Genomic DNA, 24,401 nt, shown 5'->3' on the forward strand with positions numbered 1-24,401 from the left:
TGCCACTAAGTTCCTGTGCTCTAAGGGAACTCTTTATCTAGCCATTCCTGTATTTCTCTTTGGCTGCCAGAGTCCCCAGGGAACTAACAGTGTCCTTCTGACAATGACCACTGGCCAACTGGGGAGGGAGGTTCTTTCCTGGATTCTATATTTTTTGTACCAATCAGCCAAATCTCTCTGTGCACTCCTGATCCTTAAGAGATCCCGAAAAACAGCCAGGGGCTCAGAGCCCCTCTAGAAATCCAGTCTTACCTGGAGTAAGTGGCGGCACATCTCATCCTTGATGAGGCCCAAGAGGGTTTGGCACTGGGCTACAGGGGCTGATTCAAGAGCCACTGTCAGCAAATGCAGTCCCATGTGGATCATAACCTCTGAATTGTGGCGGTCGTGTGGATTGGTGAGGGAGATGAGGAAGCGGAAGAGCTCACGGATGCAGGGAAGACCATAGGGGACCAAAGCTGTACCTAGGGAAGGCCAGGAGTAAAATGGGATTGCTAAGAAACAACTGGCTTGATAGCTTGGCCTGGCCTGCCCTGCATTATACAAGGCAATTTCAGATAAGTGATTCTCTTCAAGAAAAAAAAAAATGTTTTCTTTCTGGGGAGGTAAGAAGGTTACTCTCACTTATTGAAGGGAATCAGAATTGATGACCCTAATTTCTATCAAAAGTCCCAAGCTTTCTATTCTTCCCTCTCATTGTAAGTCCCTCTCTGTATAAGTTAGAGAAGAACTCCATCCATGCCAACAGTCCTCTGTCTTGAGTCCATTTCCTGACTAGAAAATGGCCTAGAACCTGGATCAGAAGGCACTTTGGGTCCAAGATGGTCTAGACTCAGGACACTTAGTGGGCAGGATGGGGGAGGTGAATAGGCAGAGGCTGCCTGAGAGAACTCACCTTCCTTCTGGGAGGACTGTGTAAAGCGCACACCCCGGGGATTGACGTAATCCATGTCATGAACAGAGGCAGAGTCAGAGTGGTCAGCAGGGGACGTGCACTCCTCTAACACTTCGGGGATGGATTCCACGGATGCTGACTGGGCCTTTTCCACATGGACCCCTTCCTGCTATGACCAGTAGCAGGGGGACAGGAAGAGGGATGAAACAAGAGCAACTTGGAACTTACTCCCCTGAAGTGCCTAGGCTCCAAGTGTCTCTAATAGACTGCAGGTGTAGGGCTAGCTCAGTGGGTTATGAATCAATGCACAATGCAAGATGGCTCAGGGCAGAGTATGATGAAAGACTCAGAAAGCACCTCCTGAGGCATCAGTGACCTAAAATGACTCGAACCCTAGAGGCAACAGAGGCTTTCTTAGGCTCAGGATTTAGATCATTACCTTCCAGACAAAGCTATGGCCATCTCCCTCACCTTTGCCAAGCACTACCTGTATACACGACTTCATAAATCCCATGAGCCACCTCTCACAGTGAGTTATGCTGTGGATTTTCTACACAGCACAGCTGATTCTAGGAAACAAGAAATAACCCCTTACCCTAACCTTTTGAGCCAAGGCCTGGATAAAGGATGCAAAGGATCCAGCCAATTCCCACAGGAGAAGACTAGAGAGGGGCCTTTAGAAATCAAAGCCATACCTGGGGGTCAAGCTGCTCAGGAACCCCTAGTTCACTGCTGCCAGGCTCTGTAGCTGTGCTGTACCCCGGAGAGCCAGGTTGCTCCAGGTCAGTAAGGTCCTCCTTGGAGGTGGTCTGTGAGGAGAACTCCAGGCCACTGTCTGTAGAGGGGCTGACCACCGCTGAGGCAGTTTCTGAACTTGCAGAGGAGATGGGAGTGGGCACATCAATGAAGGGCATGCCCCCTGCCAAGCAAAGTAAGTAAGGCTTGAAGATGAAAGACTCTGTGTGAAACACATCCCCTCCTTGCCCCAGGGGCTCTATTTCCTAGACTGCATAATAATCTCTGTAAACAGTGGTCTCTAAAGTAGTCAGAGTCCCTCTGGAAGGAGAACAACCTTAAGTCACCGCAGAAATGCTAAATGGTCACAGTCTGAACAGACCTGGAATATTCCCTTTTTGCTCTTAGCAGAAAGACCAAAGCCCCTCGGTTGGCTGGTTTTCAATGTTAAAATCCCCAAGAGAGGAAGGACATTTTCTTCTATCTATTCTAATCAGAGGAACCAACCCAGGGCACTCACCAGTGAGGTTAGAGGATAAGGTGGTTCCATTGGGGGTGGGCAGCTCTGAACCTGATGTGACTTTGGTCATATGGCGCAGGGGCCGGGGGGATCGCTTCTGTTTCTTCCACTTGGATGAATCACTCATGCCTCCTGCTCTCATTTTCAGCTGGAAATAGCATACTTCATTAGCACTGGTATTCAAACTAAGATTCTTTCCCTAGAAAGCTCCCTTCTTTTATTCCTACTGGTCCCTGGAAAACAGCCTATATGCCGCATCTGTGCCACAGGAAAAATCTAGACCATCAGAAGACATTCCTACTCCTCTAACCTGGCTTCTACATCTGCCACTTCACAGGTCAGCCTGGCAGACTCCTAAACATTCTACTTTTAGACTGGTCACACATTACTCTGCTTCCCTGAGTCCTGGGTGGCAATCCTAAGTCCTGTAGATGGTGCCTAATCCTCTTGCAGAAAGGGTGAGGGCAGAGGCTCCTTTACCCGAAGCTTCAGATCTATAGGTCCTGGATTCCTGGGCCTTGTTCCACTACGTGTAGCACAGCCTCCTACTCCTAGTTCTTATCCAACTAGGAGAGCCTATACTTTCCCCGTCACATTCTTAGCTTTCCCACTGCTTTGTGAACTGGGCCTAGATCCTAAACATATTCCTGGCTCTCTGAAATTTTTGCATCAGATTGGTCAAAGGCTCATTCCTTAGAGGTAAGGAAGGAATGGTATCCCAGCCGATTTGTAGAGTTAAGGATGGAGGGTCATGTCATGTGGCTGCTCTGATCTCTACTGCTCCCAATTTTGGTACATCCCAATTTTTGTACAAACCTGTTCTTCTCACTGCTGGGTCTTTCTAGATGCAATTTTATGTTTTCAAATGGTAAGGCTACTGATTTCTTGGACCCCTGCTCTATTTCATGTCCTTCTCTCCTGCTGTATTTCCACTTCCATATAGCTTCCTTTTAGTCACAAAGGAAAATCTCTAAAACCCATTGTGGGAACTATTCTGGGATGTAAGTTTTTATGTATTTTCTCACCCTAAGCTCACAGCTACTTTGTTTAGGCCCATTTTGTTTTCCTGGTCCTGGTGCCTTCTGATAGGGTTTGAAACCAGTGCCTCTACAGTTACACCATACTATTCCTAGACTGATGGACCATCCCTGGACTGGGCAACAGTAATGGTCCAGGAACCATCAGAACGCCTCTAAAAGAGTAGAAGCATTTTTCCTCCCTGCCTCTTTCTAAAGGCTGAATATACTCATGCTATCCTTGGCTTGTTAAATTCCTTCTAGTACTTGGAGGATAGGCCTCCTTCCTCACCTCCCCCAAGCCCTCCTGAACATGGGTAACCATTGACCCTTTGCTTAGAAACCACATAATTCTTCCTTCCTTACCAACAGCTCCACCCAGAAAGGAAAGAGGTCCAAGAGTTGAGCCCTGCACCCAGCTCTTACTAACATAGCAACAGCCTCACACTGGATTTACATTTCTTGTCCCTCCATCTCCAAAATGCCTACAGTAAAATGCCTAGAATGGAGCTTCAAGTGCTCCGAGAGCTGTGGCTACACAGGAACCAGGGTGCTTTCTCCAGTAACCACTGAAGCTCATCTGTGGCAAGTTCATGGTAAAAAGAATGTTCTGGGAGTTAAGAGTCAGCCAAATATACCATCCAGAAGCTCAAGAGATCAATGAGAGAAAACAAGAACCTCCTGATTTTACTGGCAAATTGTTACTGAGGTCCAAAAAGTACTAACATCTGGATCCACTTTTGTGAGCTATCTTTTCTCTCTAGGTGGCCTCCCAATTTCAGGGACTCCCAGTGGTTCTACTTTCACTGAGAAGCCCGTCACTCATTGAGATTCCTTCCTACACTAGGATTAGTCCTTCCTGTTTCCTTCTCTAACCTCTGCAAAGCTAGCTCCAACCTTATCATTTCAATTAGTATTCTCTGCCTCCTGGCTGGAGTAGGAGATGAGAGGCTGCCAGTTCTCACAAATGCCTCAGCCCTTAAAAAGTACAGTTACGCTCCCTGTCCTAAGGTTCTAAGGACAGGGCTGGGCAGTAGGTATTCATGGAACCCTACAACACCTTATCCATAGAACTGTGCTCCCTGTTATGTTTCCTGTTATGCTCCCTGTCCTGAGGTTCTAAGGTAGGGGGTGGGCAGTATGTGTTCATGGAACCCTACAACACCTTATCCATATATCTGTATTTCCAAAGGGCAGTATAAGCTTTACAAAGAAAGGTCCTAGGTTAATAATGATGGCAAAATGCTGGGCAGCTACTAAAGAGAAATGCAACTTGTGACGAGTCAAGCACACAAGTGAAAACTGACATGATTCATGCAAACAGAATGCAGGCCTATGGACCATCTAGCTAGGTGTACACACACACCTAGTTCTTTTTATCTTCAACGACTTGGGCTATCCAGCTCCTTCCCATCTATCTAGAGTCCTAAATCTTGGAATAGGTCCTTTAATGTTAACTAAGGAAAAAAGACCCCAACTAGATGGATTATCCTTTCCCTCCAAACCCAGTTCAAGTATCCAGATAGAGTCAAGACTGTGCTTAAGCTCTATATGCCAGCTCTGAGACAGGGAGAGGGTAAAAGAGGGAAGGGCCTTGTTTAGAGGTCCCTCATAGTTCCCCTAGAAATGGTAGATATTAAACCTCCTAACAAGATGTCAGCAGGACCCAGGTTCTCTACCTAGGCTCACTAACTACATGATATATCACCAGTTCAAAGCTTCCTTCTGCCTCCAGGCAACCAGATGCCCCAGGAAAATTGCCAACACTGCAAAGCTACAACCACATGCAACACTTCCAAAGCCGTGCTGTGTTACTAGGGAGGCGTAAGTTGTGCTTTGCACAATGGAAATGGGACCCAGATGTTGTATGTGTGTATACACACACACACACACACACACACACACACACACACGTACATTTAAATAACTTAAAAGGGGGAAAGGAGAGGGAGAGGGAGAGAGACCTTGAGGTTCTTAAAGAGTAGTACCCTCTCTAACTGGTTCAGGGCTTTGGTCTGCTCCCCACTACTTAGCTCCAGTTTGTTGAGGAGACATGGAGAAATCTGTGAAAGACAGGCAAACGAATGATTTAAACAAAGTGACATAAACTCAGACACACGCCAACAGGGCAGAGGGCAGGAATGGGGATGGAGAGCTAGGGAGAAGGAAGGTCAGGTGCATACACCGAATAGCCAAGGTTCATCTCCATGGGCAGAACCTCTTAGGGCTGCAAGTAGAATCATCAGAGGCCTGTGAAGTCTAGGACTTCAGTTCAAGATAGAAAGGGGCCATTCTTCTCACCACCATTCTTCTAGCAGTTTGAGAACCTTCTGATCTAGAGTCAGGCTTGATTTGTCTCGTTAACAGAGACTAGCACAAGTGTGAGCCTAATCTAACCCAGCATTAGGGTGGGACTTAGGGCATAGGGTCCTTAGGCCTCCTACCTGCTGACAAAGCTGGGCTTTGAGGGGATGGCAGGATGTTCACCTTTATCAACATACATTTTTATTGCAACCTGATCGGCCTCACCAAGTTTCCATGAAGGACTGGCTCACCAGCTTATGTGTTGGGTCAACAAAGATATGCTGGGAAGGAAAGGTTCGGAAAGAAGAGGTATCTGGGGAAAAATAAATTTCTCACTAAAGGAACGACAGCTACTTCTAGATTCCAAGCAGACCTGTATAGGCAAAAACATGTTTTTGCTAAGTAGGGGTATCCAGGAAAATCCCCATAACACTGAAGTTGGGAGACCAAGGTTTGGATAAGGGACAGCAGGTCATACCTTCTTCATGTTGGTCCCCATATAGTTCTTGGGTTCTTCTTTAAACTGAGGTAACCTATAAGACAGAATCCCATGGACTGTCATTAGGGATAATAACAAATCTCCCCTGCATGCCAGGCACAGCCCAAAGATGCTCAGGGCCAGAGCGTGCCCTGTCTCTTAGGAAAAGCTAGGAAGAGAAGCAGCTTTGAGAGCCTCAACAAAGAAAGAAATTGGGGGACTTGTAACACAGACACTTTCTTAAAAAGAAGGTAGTCACCAGGGCAAGGTGACTAAGTGCCCTTGGAGTATGGTGGCTCTTTTCATCCTAAACTGATTCCTTCCTACTTGTGTTTACTTGACAAGTATTGATGAAAGCCACAAGATGGGGAAGAGGGCAGTCCATCAAAACCCCAGGAGACTGGGCAAAGAGTGAAGAGTTCAAGGTAGGCTGAGTTTTTGAAACCAAAAAATTTGAGCCTGAGAAATAAGAACACTCTGCAGCAGGGTCCAGGGGCAGATCTAGTCTGTAGATAGTAAGAATTATTACTTACAGATTTGAGAGCAAAAATGGAATCCCATGAGGAAGTTTTTTTGTTTTTTAACTAGACTATTTCCTAGAGCAATTTTAGGTTCATAGCAAAATTGAGCAGAAGGTACACTGATTTCCCATATAAATCCAGCCCCTACTGATGCATAACCATCCCCATTATTAATATCACCTAAGGAGACTTTAAAGCCCTTGCCTCAGTCAGCTCTTCTCACAGTCTATTAAAAAATAAAAAAGGTATAGGAAACAGGCAGTTAGGCATAGTATGAAAAGGCCTCCTAGGTCCTTACTGAGGGCCTTGACTAGGGTAACCAGTGGTCCTGGCTTGCCAGAGACTGAAGGGTTTGCAGGGATGCAGGACATTCAGTGCTAAAATCGGGACAGTTTGGGCAAACAAGGTTGGCCAACCTAGCCTTGGTCCTTCCTCACAGAGCTCAGCACCCTATTCCAGGCTCCCTTATATTTGGCTTCCTCTCTGGGTTCCCTTTCCCAGCTGCTACCTGCACAGAAACAGACACAAGTTTGGGAAGCAGAACAAGGTCTGTCAGCCCAGATCAAATAACCCTCTGCCTCCCTCTGAGGCCAAGCCAGCTCCCTCCTCCTTCTCCCTTGTCCAGTAACCCTGGACCCAGAGAACTACCCCCATCCATAATCCCAGTGGCCCCTGAAGTGGCTGTGGGGTTGGCCAGGTCCCTGAAGTGGCTGTGTGGAAGTAGGCAGGCTCAAGAGGCCTGGGCAGCCGGGCTGAAGCAAACAGCAGCAGGTTTACCTTGTGAAGAGCAGCTGCACCATGTCTACGAGAGTGTGCTCTGCGGATTTTCTCAATAACTCTGCACAGGCAAAAACAAATAACACAGGTGTCATTACTTGCTGTGCTATTATCAGGAGGCTTCTCAGAGCAGACTCCCCTCCAAACCTTGTTTACTAAGGATTATGCCAAACTTATTAAAACCAGCTCCAGCTCAGCCTGGCAGCCACAACAGCACTATCCCACTAGGTGGCACTACTGAGTCAGGGGAAAAAAAGGAGGGGGCACAATGATGTGTTTTCATGGGTTGCAGGCTAGTGTCAATCCCAGAAACCCCAAGGGAGGAAGATTTGGTACCTCGGCTGAGTCAGGGATCTATCCCAGTTCCTGCCCTGGCACAGCTGTATAATAATCAAGTAAAGACATCTAGACCCCTATGGCTCCACAAGGTAGGTAATGGAGAAGTCCTGAGTTTTCTACCTCTCTGGGGTTCAGAGACAGCATCCTATATTTATACTCATGGACACTGGCCCTAGAAATGATGACAGGCCCAATATTCAAGCACCTACCACTGAGCCTCATTTCAAAGCAGATCCGGAAGCAAGACTGCATAATCTCGCACACAGATTCATTGGTTAGGTGGGCACCCGCTGGGGTCAGCAACAGAGTCCGCAGCACCTATCAGGAAGAAAGAGGATATGCAGTGATAAATAAAGCAGGCTGGGTAAAGTGGGGTGCACCTGAGGGGAGAGAAGCTGCCTCCTACTCCTGTAGTCTCCTATGGAAGCACTCAGGGGTGAGAAAGAGAGGTTAGCAAGAATGCTGACCTCACTTCAGTCTGGTAGGGGGCATCTCCCAGGAGCTTGTCTTGGGAACTGTGCCTTTATTCTGTATGACCCTGACACAGTTCAACACTCATTCCAGCCCTAGCCCACAAGCCCCACAGATGGACAGCAGATACGGTCTGCCAGAGGTACAAGCATATTAAGGGCTTCCAGTATCTGATATCAATTCATTTAAGGCTTTTAATTATTTCCTTAGAAAAAGCTTATACTTTGGGTACCGGAGCTGCTTGTTTGGAAACAAAGTAGCTCCCTAAGCCCCAGTGGAGTCAAAACACAGTCATGCTGCCGGCGGACTTGGGTAAGGATTGGGTAAGGAGAGCTGACAGCACCAGCTCCTGGCCATTAGCCTAATTGCTCTTCCCCTCCATTTACCTGAAGGATTTTCATCAAGACAACCTCATCGCTGGCAGGATCTGTGCCCACAAAACGGGCGTGGGTGACAGCATCTGCCATGTTCTCCATGCCCTCTGCTGTGCCCTCATGAGTGGGATCTGCTCCAACAAAAAAAGGGAAGACTAAATGGTATGGCAAGGAGAGACAGAAAAGGCAAGATATCCTGTATAGGGACTGCTTTCAGAGACTTTGTTTTTCTCCTCTCCAATTTCCTAACTCAGGGCTACTGGAGCTACCGGAGAATTTTGCCCATAACTGGCTTTAACAAGCTCTTAAGCACAAATCCCACTGTGTTAAACAGTGGTTCTCAAACTGAAGCATATATCAGAACCACTCAGAAGACTTGTTAAAAATACAAATTGCTGAGCCCGCTTTGAGAACTTTTGATTTAGTGGGGCCTGAGAATTTGCATTTCTAACAAGATCCCAGGAGGAGTTAATGCTGCTGGTCAGGGGGATCATACTTTGGAATCACTGGTGTAAAGCTACTCATTTCATAGAGGAAGGGCCTAGAAATATGAGTTTTTGGCCCACAACAAGGGCCAAGTAGGACCAGACCTTTGAACACCAACATTGTAGCCTTTCACTGTTCATGTGTTCTCTTTCAACACATTTCCCTCTGGTTGCTTTTAGAGTTTTGTGCTCAGGTACAAGTGAGGTAGGGGAAAGAAATGGACAGTCACTGCTGCCAATACTTAAATCTGGGTGCCACATTACAACAAATCAGAGACCCCTTCCTGCTTTGGTTTCATTCTTATTTAAAACAATATGACATTGAAGAAAGAATCATTTTGCCAGCTTAACTAAACAGGCATTAGAAGAGAAAGAAGACAAACTAAACAGGACTGGAGGGTGGCTGACTGGGGAGCAGGAGGAAGAGAATTTTAACAGTGAATAAGAAGAGGGGAGAAACTAGCTCAGACAACAAGCGCCATGCTGCAAACTGACACAAATGCTGCCAAGGGGGAACCTGCTCCCATTCATGTGTTAAATATCCACGAGGAGAGCCAAAGAAGTGGCCTCCATCAAGGCCTACAAGGGTCCCGCAGAACTGCCTGGGTTATCCTCGAAAGGGAAACATAAGTAGGAAAAAAAGGCAGGGACATGAAAAGCTTTGCAAGTGACAGAAAACGTTGCTCCAGAGGGGGCATGGTATAATACAGGAGCACCTCCTAGTATTAAGCGGTGGGAATTAAAAGAAATCTTATCATTTTCTTTCCTGGTACCTGAAATTAATAGAGTTCCTGAGCCTAAAGCTCAGGGGAATAGCTCAGAAACCAGAACATTTCCCTTGAAACAATGAGCCCAAAGACTTTCATTAATTTTAAGTGATCTTCATCTTTCTCTTCTGTCCTGGTTCCTCTCTGACACCTGGCTAAAGACTCAATTCATCCTTACAGCATGGCCCTACTCAGCATCATCAGGAGTAGTTAGAGGTCATGCAAAAGGAAGCCAATTTCATGATGATACATAGTATAAAGCTGACCCAACTCTTTCTATCACGCCAACTCTCCATGTTTCTCCCATTTGACTCAGAAAATCCCATACTCTGAAGGCCCTTGGCCTGAGTCTTCTCTCACAGCCCCGCCGGACCGTCTCTATTTACGCCTCCAGGGTCCATTGCAGGACCTTTCCTTGAATAGGAAATCCAGGTCCTCAGTGTTGTGCGGTGGTTCAGAGCTCAGTGAATGGCAGTTTTGCTCCCACCTCACAAGGCTCCTCGGGGTCTATTTCTTCCCGTTTTTCAGTCATCTCCCTTGTTAAAGTAGTTTAACTGATTTCTTTGTAGCTCTTATCCTGAGTCTGAATGAAGTAGCAAAGTTAATCTTCTAAAAAGGCAGGTAAGAATGACAGGTTTTTAGAACTACAGGCAGAGCCTGCCAGGCAATCAGTAGCACAAATCCTGGTCTGGCAGCTGTGTGGGACCAAACAAAAGGCTGATCCTTGGAGTAGGACCTAAAATAATCCCAGAAGCCTTGGGTCACAGGATTGAGGGGTAAGGAGGATTTCTTCTAGGATAGCCTAAACAAAAGATTGTTTGGTTTGGGCTCACTTAGTAGGAATTGTCTTCCCCAGGACCCGTTCCTTAGAATGTCCTCCTTTTCTGGCCACTCTGGAGCAGACTGCAGGGAAACTTGCCAATCTCAACTCCTTTGCCTTCTGGCTTTCATACACTCCTTCCTGCCCCCTTTTTCATGCTCACTGTAATCACCACCTCCAGCATTCTCTTTTCCCACCACAGGAAACTCCAATGACCAGCTGGCCTGAGGTCTCCAATGACAAGCTTGTCTGCCAAGCCCAGGAATGGCAGAGAGTAACACCGCAAGAGAGCAAAGGAAAGAAGCACAGAGGGCGGATGCTGGAGGCTATGGAGAGAGATGACCTGCAGGTGGTGCTCAGGGCAAGGCTGGAAGTAGCTGGGCCTGATTTTTGCTTAGGAAAAGTATGAAGCTAGGACTAGGGTGCTTGGAGAGGCTGATGGCCCTCTTCAGAACCTAGGTGGCACTAGGATTTCTGCTAAGGGTCTTGAATGATTCAGCTAAGCAAATCCCACTTTCTAGAAAAGATAAAAGCGTTTTCTTGCCCTGAACTGAAGCTATTCCCCCCTCCCCCCGGCTAGCTACAGTCTGAGCTGTCTCTTTTCTTGTCTCCTTACTTAGAAACAAAGACAGCTGCCTGTTTTCTATGTTCCTCACCCTTGCACATGGGCTAGCAATAGGGGAAAAGGAATTCAGGATCCTGAGTGACAAGACCAACTAAAAAGGAATCCAAAAAAGACAGCATAAACAAATTCAGAGATAATGGACTAGATAAAATAATTGGGCTAGACTGGGAGAAAATATTTGTAATACTATGATAGACAATGGGTTAATATCCCCACTATACAAAGAACTCCTACAAATTAATAAGAAAAACAAACAATAAAATAAGAGCAAAAGGAGTTATTCAAATGTTTACCTTAAAAAAATAAAAATAATAAAATACTAGTTTTCACCCATCAAATCAGCACAAATGAAGAATACTGCTAAAATCAGTGCTGATGACAGGGTGGGGAAATGGAAATTCTCAAACATTACTGTTGGAAGTATAAATCCTATAATCTTCTGGGAAAGCAAGCTGGTAGTACCTATGAAAATGTAATATGCACATGGCCATTAATCCAAAAATTTCAAGTACAGGAATCTGTCATACAAAAGAAAATTAATAAATAAGGAGATATGAGCAAGAATGCTTATTTCAGCATTATTTATAGTGGCTCAAAATAGGAAACCTAAATATTAAATATTAGTAGAGAAAGATTTTTTTTAAAGATCTTATTTATTTGAGAGAGCACTCACACATGAGCAGGGGCGGGGGGAGGGGGTGGAAGGGGAGAGAGAGAAGCAGACTCTGCAGAGAACAGGGAGCCCCATGTGGGGCTTGATCCAAGAAACCTGGGATCACGACCTGAGCTGAAGGCAGCCGGTTAACCGACTGAGCCACCAAGACAACCCAATAAAAGAAAGACTGATGTATCTATACTATGGAAATTACACAGCTTTACAGGAAGAAAAAAATCTTACCTGGGCCTGAGGGGAGGGGAAATGGTGTATTGTTCCCTAATGACTAGAGTTTCTTCTGGGGTGAAAAAGTTTGGGAAATAAATGGTGATGATGATTGTACAACACTGTGAATGTAATTAATGCCACTGAATTATATGCTTAAAAATGATTAAAATGACAATTTTTATATTCTATATATTACCATAATAAAAGAAAAATATACAAACTTCTAGTTGTAAGATATATAAGTTCTGGGTATATAATGTATAATACTGTAACTATAGTTAAAAATACTACATTGTATATTTGAAAGTTGCTAAGAGAGTAGATCTTAAAAGTCCTCATCACAAGAAAAAAAATTTGAAACTATATGAGGTGATGAGTGTTAACTAGATTTAATGCAGTAATCATTTGTAACATATGTACACTAAGTCATTACGTTGTATACGTTAAACTAATACAATATTATATGTGAATTATATTTCAATAAAACTGGGGGAAAAAGAATAAGTCAGAGGGATAATTATATCATGAACATCTTTCTAAGTTAATACTATTAAGTGAAAAAAGAAAATCCATAGTATATAATCCTATTTTTAAATGGTACTTTACATATATTTATATACATGCAGAGAAAGGTATAGAAAGATTCAAACCAGCCTATCAACATTATTTACATAAGGAAGAAGGAACACTGAGAGAAGAAACTATTAATTTTTCTTTTAGTCACCTCTTTATTGTTTATCTTCTTGAAATAAGCATACACCGTATTTGAAAAATAACTTTAAAAAGGAACCAAACCAAACCTCCAAAGGCACCATACCCTTAATTCCCTCCAAAGCATAAAGAAAGCAGGGTCCCAAGGAAACCCCCCCTCCTCCCCACTCTGCATAACCTGAGTCAATTAGCGTGATGAGTAACCAATAATAGTCTTCTCTCCTACCAGGAAACAGATGGCTAGGAGAAACCTTCCAGTATCACCAGCTCACTACCTAAAGCCTGACCACCCCAGGAGAGGCAGGAAATGAAGTGCTGTGGTCATCCAACAGGCCTGAGCTTTTACCTATAAGTGCATAGGACAGGAATTTGTTGACAGAGGTGAGTGCCAGTCCAGTGATGGGGCCAGTGGTATCTTCAGAGCGAATCACTTCCAAAAATGGACGGAGGAACACATTGGGCTCAATTTCTGAGAGTTCTGCAAGAAAAGAAACAGAAATGAAGGGATGCCATCTGACAAAAGCTAAATCCTAGAAAAAGGCCCTTCTTATCTGTGCCATAAGGCTAGAATTCTTAGTTACTGGGTCAATCTTCTTCCTCTAGATTACTTTAAATCAAATCAGACACTGTATCATTTTATCTGTAAAATTTTTAGTATGTAGCTCAAAGATTAAGAAGTTAAAAAAAAAAAAAAAAAACAGTATCCGGGTGCCTGGGTGGTACAGTCAGGCGTCTGACTCTTGGTTTCAGCTTGGGTTGTGTTCTCAGGATCATGGGATGGAGCCCAGCATCAGGGTCGGCATGAGTCCGCTTGAGATTCTCTCCCCCACTCTTCCTCTGCCCCTCCTGCTTGAGCTCTCTCTCTCAAATCAATCAATCAATCTTTAAAAACCTCACAAAAACACAGTTAAAAAAAGCAATAGTGCCTGCGTGGCTCGGTAAGTTAAGCATCCAACTCTTGATCTCAGGGTCTGGAGTTCAAGCCCCACATTGGGCTTTTTTTTTTCTTTAAAGATTCTATTTACTCATTTGAGAGAGAGAGAGAGAGAAGGCTCACAGGCAGGGGGAGAGGCAGAGGAAGAGGGAGAAGCAGACTTCCTGCTGAGTTGGGAGCCCGACGCAGAGCTTGATTCTAGGACCCAGACATAGTGACCTGAGCCAAAGGCATATGCTCAACTATCTGAGTCACCCAGGCGCCCCAAGATGGTAAATTTTGTTATATATATTTTTTACCATAATTAAGAAATTAACAGTTATTCTTTAATATCACCAAATACTAACTGTTGGGTCAATTTTCCATGTCCTTTTCACCACTCCACCTAGTCACACAGATCAACTTCATCTCAAGTTAGCCAAAGAGGTCCCAGGATGAGCTACCGCCTTTACCTCTTTTGCTGTTATGGTCAAGGTCACTTCTCTTAGAGATAAAAATGTAGTACATCCCAGGAAGGTGAGGGAAAACCCTGAGGTTTCTATTCCCTTGATGAAAAATAACCCTCAAAAGAACAAAAGGCTGCGCAGTCCCTACTCTTGTAGACAGTTTGTAATCTTGGAAGATCCTAACCACTCTTTGGCTTCCTTTCTGCCTAGAGCAAAGCAAAGGGCTAACTGCTCTGAGATGAAGGAGCAATTCATAATCTTTATTTTACAGATGAGAAAATTAAGGCTTAGATAAACTACATGATTGGTCCCACATCACATAGCTAATAAGAAGCAGAGCTGGGATTTGAATGCAGTCTATACACATGGTTTGAAAACTTGTGAAACCATTACATCTATTCTAACTACCAGCACAAACTCCTGAATTTAGAAGGCTTCATTCCAGATCTAAGAAGCTACACTGCAGTGGCCTTGCTCTCTATAGAGTTTGTTTTTCTAGAGTCTGCACTGCTTTCATCTTTCAGAGACCAGCTCACTAAAAGGCTTCCTAAATTGCTCAGAAAGATTAAGGGACATGATTAAGGCTGCCCACCTTTAGAGACAAAAGAAAGCTGGGTTTTCTAAGTACCTTCATTTTCATGCAAATGTAGGGAGCTTCCCACTCGATTCCTACCACCCCCCTCTTTGAGTAAACATTCCCTGGGCCGGCTGCTCCTAAGATTAATGCTTTAATTAATTGGCAGATTGGGTAGCATTTTCCAAGCCTGTATGTACAGTGATCACATCAGCTGTATAAAACCTGCTTCTTATCCCCCACTTACCCCCACCTAGAGATGTACAATTTGCAGGAAAAACCTTTGTGTGTGTGAGGTGGTAGATGGTTGAGATATAAGAAATAGAAATACTAGGAAAAACTGAAATATATAAAATACTTTTGTAAAGCATATTAAAAAATGTAAAGTCATCTAGTCTTTCTGCTTTAGAAACATTAACTATTACATATGATTTGGACTGTCATTTTAAAAATATGGTCATGGTTAGTATAGTTGAAATATAAAAGTTTAGATGGAAAAATAATCTTTAATTAAGAGGTGGGAAAGGAAACATTTTCTGAGCTTTCATCCAGTTGCTATAACTATATTTTCTTCATGTCTTCGTTCATGGTGAAAGACTAGGGAAATTTCACAGCCATGGTTTGACAATTCCAGAGCCATGTGCATTTTTTAATTTGGTAAAACCAACTCTCTTTGGTACAGTGTTCTATAAATTTTAACACATATATAGATTCCTGTAACCACTGTGACAGTGTGACAATTGGGAACAGTTTCATGCCCCAGAAAACTCCCTCTTATCTCTTTGTAGTCACCCCTCTACTCCCCCCCTGTCAATCTTTGATGTATTCTCCATCACTACAGTTTTATCAAGAAGGTCATAAAATGAAGTCATACAGTATGTTACTTTTGAGACTGGCTTCTTTCACTCAGCATGTCTTCATCTAAACTGCTGCTCGAGATTGTTCCTTTTATTGTTGTGTAGTATTCCATCGTGTGTATGTACCATAGTTTATCCATTCACTAGTTGAAGGACATCTGGCTTCTCCAGTTTGAGGCAATTTTGAGTAAAGCTGCTATAAACATTTGTGTACGGGTTTTTGTGTGAAGAACAGTGGTTTGCATTGCTCTAGGATAAACACCCAGGAGTGGGATTTCTGGGTCAAAGGGTAAGTGTATCTTTAGCTTCATAAGAAACTGCCAAACTCTTTTCCAGAGTTTCCGTATCACTTTGCATTTGCACCAGCAATGAGAATTCTGGTTTCTCCACATCCTCTACTTGGTATTTTCAGTACTTTTATTCAAGCCATCCTAATAGGTAGGTAGCGGTATCTCCCTGTGGTTTAAATTTGCCTTTCCCTGATGGCTAGTGACACTGAACATCTTTTTCATGTGCTTATTTGCCATCCATGTATCCCTTTTGGTCGATGTGTCTGTGTTCAAGTCTTTCCCCCATTTTAAAGATTGAATTGTTTGTTTTCTTACTGTTGAGTTTAGAGACTTCTTTATTTATTCTGGATTCAGTCTTTTATTGGCAATACAATGATTTACAAGTGTTTTCTCCCAGTCTGTAGCTTGTCTTTTCAGTCTCTTAATGGTATCTCTCATAGAACAGACATTTTTACTTTTGATGAAGTCTGGTGTATCAATTTTTTTTCTTTTGTGCATTGTTTTTGGTGTCGTATCTAAGTACTCTTTGCCTAATCCCAGGCCACAAAGATTTTTCCTATGTTTTCCTCTAAAAGATATGCAGGTTTATGTGTTTTGTTTACATCTGTGATCTATTTTGAGTTAATTTTTCTATAATGTGTGAGGTTTCCATGGAGGGTCTTTGTGGGTTTTTCTGTGGGGTTTGTTGTTGTTGTTGTTGTTGCATACTGATGTTTAATTGTCCCAACAACATTTATTGAAAAAAAATTCCTTCTTCATTGAATTGTCATTGCACTTTGCCAATCATTAACTGGCCTTATTTTTGTAAGTATATTCTGGGTTCTCTATTCTGTTCCATTGATCTGTGTATCTAACTCTCTGAAAGCAAACTGTCTTGATTAACTATATTCTAAGTCTTAAAATCAAGTAGTATGATCCCTCCAACTTTATTATTTTTCAATACTGCTTTCAGCATTCTAGTTCCTTTGCCTTTCCATTTCAACATAAATTTGTCTATATTTACAAAAAATCTTGCTGGGAATTTGAGGAATTCCACTGAGTCTATAGATTAGTTTGGGAAGAAATGCCATCTTTACTAAGTTGTGCCTACCAGTCCACGGACATGGTAGTCTATTTACAGCTTCTTAATTTCTTTCATCACTGTATTATAGTTCAGCATACCGATTCTATGTTTTGTCAGACGTATATTTTATTTGGTGTGTTTGTAAATGGTATTGTGTTTCAATTTCAGTTTCCAAAGTTCATTTTTAGTATAAAGAAATGTGACTGATTGTTGTTGTTGTTGTTGTTTTAAATCAGAACATGTATTGTGTGACCAATCACTGAAATCCTTAGGATGAACTGGATGCTGCAACAGCTGCCCTCTTGGGCTTAGGTGTTGTCCTTCATGGAATCCATGCCTGAATCTGCAGTATACAATTTTTAGGTGCTTCATTCAACCAGTCCCAGTGGGATTTCGGTTTTGCTTTTTTTAAAGATTTATTTATTTGAGAGAGAGAAAGAGAGAGAGAGCAAGAAAGCGTGTGAGACAGCATGCATGAGGGGGAGGGGCAGAAGGAGGAGAGAGAAACTGAAGCAGACTCCACACTGAGCGTAGAGCCAGATGTGGGGCTCGATCCCACCACCCCAAGATCACGACCTGAGCCAAAACCAAGAGTCGGATGCTTAACTGATGGCACCACCAGGTACCCTGGTATTTTGTCTTTTAATCTTGGCACTTCAGTTATATTTCTCTTCTGTTTGGCAGGATTGCCACATTTGCCATAGGTTGACTTCTTCTTCTTCTTTTTTTTTTTTTTTTTTAAAGATTTTCTTTATTTATTTGACAGAGAGAGAGAGACAGCCAGTGAGAGAGGGAACACAATCAGGGGGAGCAGGAAAGGAAGAAGGAGCCTCCCAGCGGAGCAGGAGCCCGATCCGGGGTTCTATCCCAGGACCCTGGGACCATGCCCCGAGCCAAAGGCAGGCGCTCAATGACTGAGCCACCCAGGCACCCCCACAGGTTGACTTCTGAAGGTGGTAGGCGTTAGAGCCACTGCGGTGACACAATGTGTGCGTCTTATTGTGCTGCTTTTTTTTTTTTTTAAAGATTTTATTTATTTATTCGACAGAGATAGAGACAGCCAGCGAGAGAGGGAACACAAGCAGGGGAAAGGAAGAAGCAGGCTCATAGCGGAGGAGCCCGATGTGGGGCTCGATCCCATGACGCCGGGATCATGCCCTGAGTCGAAGGCAGACACTTAACCGCTGTGCCACCCAGGCGCCCCTATTGTGCCGCTTTCCAAATGCTATCCCCTTCATCATCTCATTTGTGCAGCCAAGACCAAAAAGATGAAATGTGACTGATTTTTGTGTGTTGACTTTATATCCTGTGACTTTACTAAACTCACTTATTAGTTCTAGGATTTTTTGATTTTGTAGATTCCTTGGGGTTTCCTACACAGACAATTATGTTATCTGCAAACAGTGAGTTTTATTTCTTCCCTTCCAATTTACATGCCTTTTATTTCCTTTTTTTTTTTTTTTTTTTTAAAGATTTTATTTATTTATTCGACAGAGATAGAGACAGCCAGCGAGAGAGGGAACACAAGCAAGGGGAGTGGGAGAGGAAGAAGCAGGCTCATAGCAGAGGAGCCTGATGTGGGGCTCGATCCCATAACGCCGGGATCACGCCCTGAGCCGAAGGCAAGCGCTTAACCGCTGTGCCACCCAGGCGCCCCTTATTTCCTTTTCTTGTCTCACTGCACTGGCTAGGACTTCCAGTACTACAAAAGTAGACATCTTTCCTTGCTGTCAATTTTAGGGTAAATGCACTCACTCAGTGTTTCACTGTAAAGTATGATGTTAATCGTAAGTTTTTTTGTAAATGTTCATTATCACAAGTAGATTTTATATTTTATCAAATGCCTTTTCGTCAATTGATATGATCAAGTGGTTTTCCTTCTTTAGAATGTTAATATGGTAGATTAATTGATTTTCAGGTATTGAATCACCCTTGCATTCCTAGGATTAAAACTCACTTAGTATTGGTATATTATTCTTTTAATATATTGGTAGATTTTATTTGCTAATCTTCTGCTTCATAAGGTGAAAGCTCACTACGGCAATGAGAGGCCTGAATTTGGCAGGAGTGGTATCATACAAAGGCTTGGACAGAGTCCCATAGAGAACTCTCTGAAGGCTCTGGATGTGGCCCTAGCACAGTATATAATCCAGTCAACGGACAAGGGATCATTAATCTCACTACTTCTCACTATTACCAACAGGAAGGCATATGACACCCAAGCTCATCTGTCAAATTAGGTAGTTAGAATCTATGACTGCTAAAACACATTCTTTCTGGCACTTCTATCCTGTGAATCGATGCTTTATGGAGACTTAGTGATGGCAATTCTCTATACGCAATGTGGGGCTCGAACTCACAACCCTGAGAGCAAGAGCTACATGCTCCACCAACTGAGCCTGCCAGATACCCCAGAGCTGGGTTTTTAATGAACCCACCAGGAATCTTTACTATCACACTCACTCCCATACCCCTAAAAAAAAAAGAGACTTGAGATATATAAAATTAACTTTTCCAAGAGTTTGGTTTAGGCAGAATTGGAGTTTTGCTCTCTAGGTTCAAATGCTGATTGCTAGGAGCATCAGAGACACTCTAACAGGAACACCCCCTACAGCTTTTGGTGGTGGTAATGGGGAGATTGTGCTACTAGCAGGGTAACACTAGTGAGGACATTTATGATTTAAGAGGTACCTCTTTGTAAACATGTTTAAAAAACAAAACAAAACAAAACAAAAAACACAGCCCTGGAATTTCAATTCAAAATCCTGTTAAGATGTTCAGATGATCCTCTAAAATAGTGCTTCTCGAACAGTCTGTGGTTAGGGCCAATTTATTTATTTTTTCCTTTATGTCAATCCATTGCAGACCCATCATTTTATAAACTACAAAACAAACTGCTAGAGAATGAAATTTTAAAAACAAAGACATATATAAACTCTTTTATTATTAAAATCAAACATATAAAAATTACTGTCAAGATGTTATAATAAAAATTTCTAAATGCTTTCCCTCAATTTCTGTATACATCCCATCACATACGAAGCAGCAGTTTGTGAACCTAAAATGGTTTATAGATTATATTTTGAGTAACAGTGCTCTAGAAAAATAAACCATAATTTTCAACTGGCCATTCTAGAAAATCCTCCAAAAGTAGGATATTATGGCTAATATAGGCCCTAAAAATAATAATTTACAAATGAGATAATTAAGATTTAGAAAGGTTGGGGTGTCTGGGTGGCTCAGATGGTTAAGCCTCTGCCTTTGGCTCACGTCATGATCTCCAAGTTCTGGGATCGAGCCCCTTGTTGGGCTCCCAGCTCGGCAGGGAGTCTACTTCTCTCTCTCCCTCTGTCTCTCCCCGTGCTTGTGCTCTGTCTCTCTCAAACTAATAAATAAAATCTTAAAAAAAAAAAAAAAAGATTTAGAAAGGTTAAGTAATTTGTAAAATGCTACAAAGCCAGTTAGTATTAGAACCAGGACTAGAAGTTGAGGGCACTAGGTGAAAACATGGGCTTTTGAATAGGATTTAGATTCCAGCTGGGCAACTTAATGGCTGTGTGTGATAGATACTAAATTTTTCAAAGCCTGTATTTTATCACCTGTCAAATATGTGTTAAAAAATTAAAATAAATTGGGGCGCCTGGGTGGCACAGCGGTTAAGCGTCTGCCTTCGGCTCAGGGCGTGATCCCGGCGTTATGGGATCAAGCCCCACATCAGGCTCTTCTGCTGTGAGCCTGCTTCTTCCTCTCCCACTCCCCCTGCTTGTGTTCCCTCTCTCGCTGGCTGTCTCTGTCTCTGTCGAATAAATAAATAAAATCTTTAAAAAAAAAAAAAAATTAAAATTAATTTTATTTAAAAATAAATAACAGCAGCTAACATTTATTGAGCATATACTAGTATGTCAGGCACTGCGCTCGGTAATTTACATGAATTATTTCATTTAATGCATGTAAAATATATTGTACAATGCACAGAATACAGTAAATGTGTAAGATATAATTAAGATATTATTATTCTAGTTTTTTAGTTCTGGGTCCCAGTCCAGGGTTCTTAATACTGTAAAAGTTACTTTAAGTTGTGGTTTTTTGTTTTTTTTTAAAGATTTTATTTATTTGAGAGAGAGAGAGAGACAGAGACAGCACAAGTGCACGAGTAGGGGCAGGAGCAAAGGGAGAGGGACAAGCAGACTCCACAGTGAGTGTGGAGCCCAATGTGCGGCTCAACGCAGGACTCAATCCCACGACCCCAAGATCATGACCTGAGCTGAAATCAAGAGTCAGACGCTTAAACGACTGAGCCACCCAGGCACCCCAGTTCAGTTTTATTTCTTAAGATCTAAGTAAATATCAAAAACTTCAAAGGCAACCTTTTATCTTTGATTACTAAACCTTAAAAGAGATAAAAATTAAGGACAGATACCAAGATAACTAGTGGTTGTTATTTATGTATGGTGCAATTTGGAATAGCTCTTTTAATTTCTGATGGTTTCAGCTTTTTCCAAGGTATGCACAGTTATCAGAAAAAGGAAGAGGCTTCCCTTTTTTAAACAATGACTGAAATATTCATCCTCCTTTTAGAAGAGATAAAAATAACAATCATAATAGCAGCTACTATTTATTACCTTGTGCCATGCCATGTGCTAAGAAGCACTTCATATACCTTCTCGCTTCATAATTATCCCCATTTTGAAGATCAAGTACATCTACCCACCAGCTAAGACTGTACAACTAACAAGTGGTGGAAATGAGAATCAAATCCAGGTTCATGTGACTCTAAAATCTGTGCTCCTAGCTATTCAACTCCACTGCTTCCTACAAAGCCAGAACAGAAAAATTTCTGGTATTCTGCCTCCTGGCTCAGCCTGCCCGGCAAATGAGATTCAATTGTCTAGATCTTCTTAAGAAGAGTGAGAAAAGCTGCTTGAGTCCTTCAGGGGAAAGGTGCCATGATGCTGCTCATAGTAAGCAGGCTGAAATAATTTCACAACCAAGGAGACATCTGACACTGCTGCCAAGCAGCCAAAATTCCCGCCCTGGAAGGCTGTCAACTTCAAGGCACAAACAGTCCAGTAAACAGAGAGTGCAGATCAGGTAGAGGGGTACTCTGAAGGTGACTGGTTCATGTTCCAAGACCAGACGGAAAAAAAGGAAGGAGTACAAGGAGGGGGAAATGCAACTCCTCACTGAAAAAAGAACACTTGGGATCCTTCTAGGACTAGGCCACCTGCTTCTAAAACCAAATCCGAGTCCTACTTCTGGCTAATTGGCGCTGAATAAGAACAATTACAACAAGAATTATTAAACTATTTCTGGAGAAGCTCGTGAACCACTTCAATACCAAGCAAAGTGAAACCCTTTAGAGATGTCTTGGTAATATTCCCCTCATACTCTGTTCAACAGCAGTGAGCAGGGAGTTCAACCCCCTACAGTATGATATTAAAACAGAGAAGTCTCAGTTTGGCCCAACATCAACCTGAGAATCTGCAGATGTCCCCCGTCTCTTGTCTTTCCAGATGATGAGTTGACCTGTCCAAAAGGGAATGAATCCTGACACTGTTTTCTCTTTTTACGTCAGAGCTGCCACCCTCACTGATAATCTATGCCAAAGGTCTCGACATGTGGCATCAAGCACTGCCCTTAGACAAAAGGGAACACTCTCTTCTTAGCCTACAGGGGAACAGTCACTATCCTCCCAGGAGGCTGGGGTTCTCCAGCCTGCAGCAGCCTTTTCTCATTTGGCCAGCATTGGGCTGGCACATTCCTGAGCCAAAATGCACACATAAGCTGCTTTCCCTGGTAGCGAAGCTCTTCACTCCTGAGTGACTCTTGTCAGGGGCGGTTGGGCATTCTCAATTGGATTACGCTGACAAGGAAAAAGGCCTGTGGTATATTATTTCAACACCATTTGGCTTCAGAAATGCCTGTCTCGACCCTTTTGCCCTTAGAGCCTACTTCTCCCTTCTTGCTTTCTAGAGGGTCACCAGCCTGCTCCTATCCTTGCTCTTCATCCTGCAAATACTGGCTCATGTTCCTGGAGACAGAATATCATCATTCACAAGGTGGGTCATGTATAACAGACTAATAAATCAGAGCATGATATAAACAAAAGTCAAGTTCATTTACCCCTCTTGATATTTCTGTATCCAGAGACACAGAACAAAATTATTTGAGCATAAAAAGCTTTTTGGTTTTTGGCTTTTCTGTTTATGCCTGGACATTTTACTTTAGGAAAAAGTGTCAGGTCCTCACATTCTACTTTTCTGACTATGTTATACCCAGGAATATTTTTGGTTAAAGTCAAAGTAAGATTGGGGGTGATCTACAAATGGAATTTTTGAGATACTGTTAAGTTCAGTAGGAAGAAGCTGTGCTCTTTGTGGTCACTAGAGGACATCAAAAGTCATGGTCCAAAGGATGAGCAAAACTAAACTTTGGTAAAGCCAGAAGCCCCTGGAGTATTTGCCACACCTGCCATACCTTTATTTCCAGACATCCAATGGTTGGTGGGGATTTAGGCTTGACTTCAGGAACTGACTTGAAGGAAGACTGCTGAAGGGCAGCTTTCAGAGAACTGTATTACCTTCCAGGCTTAGGGGTCAAACCCAGATAAGCCTCTGCAACCTGGCTCTATACAACAGGAGAAATAAAATACAGAAATGCACTTGGCCCAGTCCTGGCCTATCACTAATTATGCGGCCTCAGGCAAAACACGTCACTTCTCTGGCCCATAGTTTCCTCATCCATAGAGTTTTCCTAGGGAAGGTGGTGGTAGGCGGCGGTAGTTTAACTAAATTCTTTATGGTTCCTTTAGATTCCTAAAACTTATAAAATGCAAAGTACAGTTTGGGAGTAAGTGCACATGAATGCAGACAGTCTGTTACAAAGGAAGCCTGGGGGAAAAGCAAGCCCAGTTTGTTTGTCTAAGCTCCCAGCAGTAGATCCTCTTTTCTTAGCTATCATCTAACAGTTCCCAGATCTGTCCCAAATGCTTAGTTTCTCAAGGCGCCTTTAGACTTGGGGGGGGGGGGTCGATTATCTTTGATATTATGATCCTTAAGAGACAAAATATGATGATGGGTTAATCATTACCACATCTAGGTACAAGGTGAATCCATGGGCCAGCAGTAGAAGATAATGGTACCAACCACCTACACTAAGAATGGCAAATTATTTCTAATACTTGATCCGTTAAAAAAACTCTTCAGGAAGTATTCACTTTTTAGGTTAATCCTAGCCCTCAATGGCCAAACCAACCTGAACAGCCAGTTTAGCTTGCTGCTAGGAGCTGCTATCTACTACCCTTACAAGAAGAATCCTATTCCATCGCCAAGGACAAACACCTTAATTCGACTCAGACATCAGGAACAGCTACACAGATTATTAAGCATAATTGTTACACATAGATTATTTATTTTATCCTCCCAATAACCTTGAGAAACAGTATCACTGTTTCATTTTACAGATAAAGAAATCAAGACTTGGGGCACCTCAGAGGCCCAGTCGGTTAAGCGTCTGA

The 24,401-nt window shown here is 42.9% G+C and overlaps 1 protein-coding gene across 16 annotated transcripts in view; it reads right to left on the bottom strand.

Moving 5' to 3' along the window:
- Positions 1-24,401, bottom strand: part of GBF1 (golgi brefeldin A resistant guanine nucleotide exchange factor 1) — a 116,235-nt gene that overhangs the window by 19,264 nt on the left and 72,570 nt on the right. For 4 of the 16 annotated variants that reach the window (XM_044382063.3, XM_044382060.3, XM_057308309.1 and 1 more), the window contains exons 4-13: positions 13,068-13,199; positions 8,443-8,561; positions 7,795-7,903; positions 7,247-7,307; positions 5,949-6,003; positions 5,131-5,229; positions 2,151-2,298; positions 1,591-1,814; positions 896-1,064; positions 253-464 (exon numbers count right to left, since the gene is read on the bottom strand). In XM_044382063.3, the coding sequence (XP_044237998.1) occupies positions 253-464; positions 896-1,064; positions 1,591-1,814; positions 2,151-2,298; positions 5,131-5,229; positions 5,949-6,003; positions 7,247-7,307; positions 7,795-7,903; positions 8,443-8,561; positions 13,068-13,199 (1,328 nt within the window). The remainder of the gene's footprint in view (positions 1-252; positions 465-895; positions 1,065-1,590; positions 1,815-2,150; positions 2,299-5,130; positions 5,230-5,948; positions 6,004-7,246; positions 7,308-7,794; positions 7,904-8,442; positions 8,562-13,067; positions 13,200-24,401) is intronic. The other 12 variants (XM_026493972.4, XM_044382069.3, XM_048218865.2 and 9 more) reach the window with 5 other exon arrangements.

Source organism: Ursus arctos, unplaced genomic scaffold, assembly GCF_023065955.2.
Source record: "Ursus arctos isolate Adak ecotype North America unplaced genomic scaffold, UrsArc2.0 scaffold_7, whole genome shotgun sequence".
Taxonomy (NCBI): Eukaryota; Metazoa; Chordata; class Mammalia; order Carnivora; family Ursidae; genus Ursus; species Ursus arctos.